The 7325-nt window shown below is 31.2% G+C and overlaps 1 protein-coding gene across 1 annotated transcript in view; it reads right to left on the bottom strand.

The window, feature by feature from the left end:
* The window catches only part of LOC106461181 (rho GTPase-activating protein 100F-like), an 18422-nt gene extending 14297 nt beyond the window's left edge, over window positions 1–4125 (bottom strand). Inside the window, exons 1-2 of the mRNA XM_022388048.1 lie at window positions 4116–4125; window positions 2483–2661 (exon numbers count right to left, since the gene is read on the bottom strand). Coding sequence (XP_022243756.1) covers window positions 2483–2661; window positions 4116–4125 — 189 coding nt within the window. The remainder of the gene's footprint in view (window positions 1–2482; window positions 2662–4115) is intronic.
* Between the last annotated feature and the right edge of the window lie 3200 nt (window positions 4126–7325).

Here is a 7325-nt window from a genome sequence, read left to right as displayed (position 1 = left end):
GATGACTAGCTACCTTCCCTCTAGTCTTTCACTGCTAAATTAGGGACGGCTAACGCAGATAACCCTTGTGTAGCTTTGCGCGAAATTCAAAAAACAACAAACATATTACTTCCTCTATTGGTGAAAAATAAAAGTATTACTTAAATATTGGATTTAAATTTCATTTAAATATTGGAAATACCAAATGTTTTATCATTTTATATTTAACTTTAATTTTTTCCAAAGAACAAACTGTTATTCAGATTTTATTAATACAGCAACTATTTAGTGAATGTTTTTGAAACCTCCTGGGGTAGCTTTTTGTTTTATTTTTTTACGATCCACGCATTTTTTCTACCAGATTTTCACGAGTTCGTGGTTTATCGAAATTAATTCTTTAACTTTGTTGGACTTAATAAGGTTTACAGCAAAAATTGGTAAATCCGCTATTAAAAAATGTTCGTGTTTTCACGAAAATATCTAGAATGCTTGTTTAAAACTGCATTGTATTTACAAAGAAATATTGATATTTTACTGCATATTTAATTGAATACATTATGATATCAAATAGAAAACGACTGTAATGGCGATGATTAAAATGATTAAAAATGACAAACAAAACTTAAATATTATAAGTATTTTACTGTTTTGCAGGTGAGTTTAAAGCAGAATTGTCTTTAGCTAAATCAGTCAACTATATTGGTTAAAAAATACCAAGTTCTAAAATGACCATCGCATTTGAAGTAATATGTGTTTAGTTAGACTTCTTAATATATATACTACCATAATTATACCTGTCATAAAGAATTGATATTAGGGTTATTAAATTTTTGAACACTACATTGTTAATCTAGTCCCTATCTGTTTTTGTTCTAACAATGAATAGTTCAACTTCGCAATACTACTAATCTTTGTTCTAACAATGGATAGTTCAACTTCTTATCTTGCATACTATCAGTCTTGGTTCTAGCAATGACTAGATCAACTTCACAATACTACCAATCTTTGATCTAACAATGGATAGTTCAACTTTATAACTTGTATAATATCAGACTTGATTCTAACAATAAGTGGTTCAATTTCTTCACTTGTATATTATCCGTTTTTGTTCTAACGAGGAATAGTTCGACGTTTTTAACATGTATACCACCATCTTTGTCCTAGCGATGAATAGTTTGACTTTTTTAACATATATACCACCCATCTTTGTTCTAACGATGAATAGTTCGACGTTTTAAACATGTATACCACACATCTTTGTTCTAACGATGAATAGTTCGACGTTTTAAACATGTATACCACCCATCTTTGTTCTAACGATTAATAGTTTGACTTTTTTAACTCGTATACTATCTGTCTTTGTTGTAACGATGAATAGTTCGACGTTTTAAACATGTATACCACCCATCTTTGTTCTAACGATGAATAGTTTGACTTTTTATATATATATACCACCCATCTTTATTCTAACAATGAATAGTTTGACTTTTTTAACACGTATACTATCTGTCTTTGATCTAACAATGAATAGTTTGACTTTTTATAAATATATATTTACCACCCATCTTTATTCTAACAATGAATAGTTTGACTTTTTTAACACGTGTACTATCTGTCTTTATTAGAAAATGACTTGTAGGGTAATTCTAAACAGAGAACAGTAAACACACAAAAGTTTAACAAAAAAAAAGAAGTTAATAATCTCAAACTAATACAGCCAACAGTGACAGTATACCCTGGTTACTCCTATACTAATACTAATGTAATGACTTCACTCACTAAGATATTAAGAAATATTTTTTGTAGCTAAGAATTTCCATGTGTTATTACGTTTACATTTGAAAATGTGTAACTTGGAGATGGGGCGTTATCTCATTTGAAGCTTATGTGCTGTTATTTATAATATTGGCGGGTTCCTCTTATCATCTAATATCAGTCACATGCTGAGAATTTTAGGGGGATAAAACTACTACTTTCAAACTGTTTTACTTTGAAATATACTTTATATAATATGGTTTGTTTATTATTAACAAGCATATTTGCACAATAGACTATCTGTGCTGTATCCACTGTATGAATCGAACCCTGATATTTAGCTATATAAACTCCCTCTAGTTTACCGCCGGGCCACCGGAAAGAAGGTTCGGGTTGGTGCATATTTTTTATTAATTATCGTACATAAAAGCTTAATAAAAGTACAAATCTAGACACTTTAAAAACCTCTTTTTTTTTAGTGTGTAAAGTATTTCAATAAGAATGCTTACATTTATTACTATGCGATATATTCAACTTACATTACTATAGGTTCTTTCTTTATACATTCACGTCTTAAAGGCGAAGCAAACAAAAGAACGAACATCTTTAGAACAAACCACTGTATCATAGTTTAAAAGCTTCTTAATAGAAATCCAACGCAAATTTAGAAATTTATAGACAGGACTTCCAGAGAAATTTCTCATGAACAAATTGAACTACTTCATACTTATGAACAATATAATCTCACCTGTTGGAGCGAATCCAGTAAGCTCTCAACGCTGTGTGCGATCCTCGGAAGCGGTTGCACGTGACGGAAACCTCGCCCTCGTCTCAAGCGCTCGTATATTGCTGAAGTGGAAGGTGCTCGAGTTAACCAGTCACGATACTCGCCGGCTGTGAAAATGCTAGGAGAGGACTCGCGGCGACCTGGAAAAACATGCACATTTTATTAATTTTTAAAATTATACTAACATGAAGTAAACAAGGACATGCGAAGGTATAGTTTATACAGATAACACTAGAAAATAAATACTCAAAATACTGTATATGTATATATAAGTTTGTAGTACGCAATAAGGGAGTTTCTGTTGTGTCAAGCGCAAGCAAACATTAACATTTGATAGGAAAAAGGTGCGAATGCGAAGGTACCTTAAAAACTAAGAAATTTTAAACTATCTACTTTGGTTCTAATTCTAAGATATTTGAAAAAAAGGCTCAAATGTTAGACAAACATAATAAGATAATGTATTAAAACCTTAGCCAAACACTGTAAAGAGTGGATTAAAGTATTAGACGCACACATTAGAAAAATGTGGATTAAGTGTTCCTTGTGTCGTATTAATCGACATTCTTAGTATTCAAAAAACTAATGGTACATACGTCACTCTATATGATGACTGTTTTTTGTTGTTTTTTTTTTGCTGACTACTGTGTTTGTTGTGCCCCAGCCGACTTGATGAGCTCTGGATTGAGTGAAACGCGTCGTCGGCAATGGATATGGCGAATATATTATGATAAGCTTTTCTAATGCTTGAACATTTCTAAGGAACTAGGTAATAAATGCTGTGTTAAATAATGCGACTGGCCTAACACTAATATAATTATGCTTCGCCATCTTGGAAAAGGCGTTCACACTATAACGATATAAGATTTCAAATAGAAAATGTTTTTTTTTGTTTTGTTTTTTTACAGGGAGTATCAAGTTTGATAGTATACTTTAATCATATGATAAGTAACTTGAGCTTTGTACACTGGAAACTATATGGCCACCAATATTTGCAAAGTCGGTTATAATCATTCAACTGTATCTATAAACAAGTGGTAATTGTATGCTACTTGGAAATTGGAGAGTTTTGGGTGTTTTATTAGCTGAAGCAGTATATAGGTCGTGTTCTACCTAATACATTAACTTAAAAACCTTATAGACAGTTCTTGTTATGTGCTTGAAACTAGTATGTCTTGGGATATATATATATATATCTTTAATTTTCCACTATAGAAATAGCTATTGCATATATTTCCAACAATAAATATATTTTGTTAGCGTTGCATTGATATCCCCGAATTCGTCGTGTAAGACAGTCGTGGTCCCTGGGAAAAGGTTGAGAGCGGGCTACCACACGCAAGTATATACCATAGTTTAAATTAACTAGTGATGATCATCTTTTCTATGTCACTGAATCTAAAAGTCAGTAAACATACTTATTGATTCTTTCACTTTACAAAATACTGAACGTGTAGTCGTGATATTCTCAAGTTTTGTCGGGCCATGTTCAATATGTACATTATAGTTAGCATATAATTCTTGTATACTTTCTACTCAATTAGATTCCATCAACTGATTATCCATGTTTCTACAATTGTGTTTAATCATCTAATACATGTCTCCATATAGATATGATACCACTAATGTATATAAGTAAAATCACAAACTCTAAATAAGACTGTTGTCACACATAATGAAAGATTTAGACACAAAACTTCAAGTATTAGATAGGGGATCAGGATCCTAGATCAACTATTCAGATTTATAGCTAATCATTCATAGTGAACTTGCAAGAAAGATCATGGATTAATACTAATGTTTACTGTAAATATTAGAAGTGAGCAATTCTTTTCATCAGTAGAGGTGATATATGTAATCATAGCATTCTCTATGGTCTGGACGAATCCTCATTTGGAGAACATGATGTTGAAACATAATAATATCTGTGATATATCGAAGTGCTCTAGCATGTGATTAATCAAATAGAATAAATCACCGTAAACGAAATATAAGGGATTTTCCCCCAAATAATTCGAAGTAATATGATCATCGAACGTTCCTTCATATATAAACTCCATGAAACATGTCATGCACTTGAAATTCCTAACAAAATTTACTATCCCGCCATGCTGGAATTTCTGACATTAGATATTTTGATCCTCTTGCTACACTTTTCTATTGCTTAAAATTGACAGAATAAAAAAGCCAATAGCCTTGAAAGTAAATTCAATCTCTATATAAATTCAAAAGAGTAGATAATTATTAAACCTTATAATGAATAAAATATTCAAACATATCTATATTCGTTTAATTATTCCTTCAGAAATAACAAATTCTATTTTAAATATATTGTGAACTGTGGTGTATGTTCGAGCGTTCGTCTGTCTTCCGTTTATGGCAGCTGCTTCCAGCGCACTTAGGCAAAGCTCAACATTCAATTTTAAAATGATGGGAGAACAGGCATGAATAATGTTGATGCCAAATTTTATTTCGTAAGCAGGATATTCAACACTAAGTTGTTAGGAATTAATCACACTATCATTCACATATCAAAATGTCACATAAGTTAAATAATAAAAACGTAGATTTACCGTATGTTATTGTTGAGCGGTTCTTAGCATGACTGAAATGCTCATCAATTTCTTTTCGCTGTGGGCGGTATAAGTAGCTCAGCGCAAACACAACTAACCGTTTTAAAGTCCATGAAATAATTTAAATTGATAAAATAACTTAAACTTTTCACGTCACTGGACGCGGGTACTTTTGCTTGTTTCTGTATATCTTTACATTTTCAAAACAGTTATTCTTTCGCGTATACATCTTGAATTTTACGTATTTTAAACGTCAGAAAATGCAAAAAGTATGTCATGCAAATCAAATATAGAAGCGAAAAATATAATCGTATATTACAGTACGTTAAATTGTGCTAAATCGATATTTAAATCATAAAAACACAATCGGCTATGAAATAATAATCTATCTGTCTCGTTCAAACAAGGGTTTTATTTAGAAAAAAAGACACATTAGATGTGATAAAAGGTTTTCAGGACAGATAATTGCATGTTATATCAATTAGAGAACTATAGAACTAATAAATTAACGATATTAATAAGTGTTTTATACATAAAGTGACGGATAATTGCATGTTATATCAATTAGAGAACTATAGAACTAATAAATTAACGATATTAATAAGTGTTTTATACATAAAGTGACGGATAATTGCATGTTATATCAATTAGAGAACTATAGAACTAATAAATTAACGATATTAATAAGTGTTTTATACATAAAGTGACGGATAATTGAAAAAGCAAATATTTAAGGTAAATTATTGGCTATGCTATAATATTTGCCTCGCTTAAATAATAGATTTATCTATAAGTTGAAATAAAATGTATGATAAAAATGTAATATAAATTATCAGCTATGTCGTAATAGTTGTATCATTAAAATAATGTTTTTACTTATAAAGTATTCAAAACTTTTATGATACATGCAAATTAATTATCAAACGGAAACACAATCGGTTATATTAACTGTTTTGTTCAAATAATAGTTTTACTTGTAGAGTGTTACATAACTTTTTAGAATATATAATTAAATATAGAAGTGAAAACTAAAATGTTGATGACGTAGTCATATGTTAAAACTATATCTCAGCCAACCATCGACGTCACGACCGTTTCAATACGCCCTCTGGTGAGTAACATTGTGATGCCACCCTCTCTCATAACAACGTGCTCTCTAGTCTTTCACATATTACTAAAAGTTATACAAACCTCAGGTGTTGGTATCCTTTGCATATTACGTAATAGTTATATAAACCTTAGGCGGTACCCTTTGATGTCCACTCACTTGCCGACTCCCAACTGAGGCGGCATCCTTCGGACACAGGGGTGGGCTACCTACTCATGTGTATGAATATTAAATGAATTTCATTTATTATTTTTATATGGATTTGTTTATTATGTGTATCTTTTTAATGTACCATCACTTGCTTATGTTCACGAGTGGGCATTAGTGAGGAGTGGTTAAAAGTTTTTTGTTTTTGCTACTGGATTTTAAGTGTTTATATATACTTTATTTGTATACAATTTAAATTTCATAATTTTTTCTTTTACGTTATTCTAATGACTTTTAAAAGTTATAACTTTGCTTAGTTGTAATTCGAAAAGGTATTTGATATTCAAATATATTGTTCTAGACTGCCCCTTTCACAAGGAAGCGGAATAAAATTTTTGTTAAAGTTGATTTTAAGCTTGTAATTCATTCTTAAATGGTTTTATTTTATTTCCTCTGCAGTTTTTGGTTTGATTTTCATTCCATTCTTTGTTTTGTCCGTGTAAGTTCCAATCTCGACTCCCATTCCTTCCTACTGGGACTGGGTACTGCTAGCATGACGACCAGATGGTAGAAAGAAGAATGAGGCCAGGTAGAGCGTGGAGTCTGTTCTAATTGTCTAGCAGGGACATCAGGACAGTCCATAAGTTCTTTGTTAAAGGGGATGTTTTGTATAAAATATCAATGTTAAAGGGTTGACTTTCTGTAACTGTGTCTTTAATTTATATCGAAACCCAGTTTTTAACGTTATAAGTCTTCAGACTTACCACTGAGCCACTGGGGCTTTTTGTATTTTTATTGTTATCCAATTGAGTTGTAAATTGTTATTAAAGGCTTATGTTATCAATATTGTGTGTGTAGGTTTCTTCGGAATGAAGGAAATTTAACGTGTTCCTTGAACAGATTGTGAGCCTAATTCTAATTGGGTTAATTTGAATTTTTGGCTTGAGGTCAAGCCTCAAATAGATATGAGGGGAATTTT

This window comes from Limulus polyphemus, unplaced genomic scaffold, assembly GCF_000517525.1.
Source record: "Limulus polyphemus unplaced genomic scaffold, Limulus_polyphemus-2.1.2 Scaffold910, whole genome shotgun sequence".
In the NCBI taxonomy this organism is placed as follows: domain Eukaryota; kingdom Metazoa; phylum Arthropoda; class Merostomata; order Xiphosura; family Limulidae; genus Limulus; species Limulus polyphemus.
Note: the sequence above shows the minus strand (reverse complement) of the source record. Positions and strands in the feature narration are given on the sequence as shown.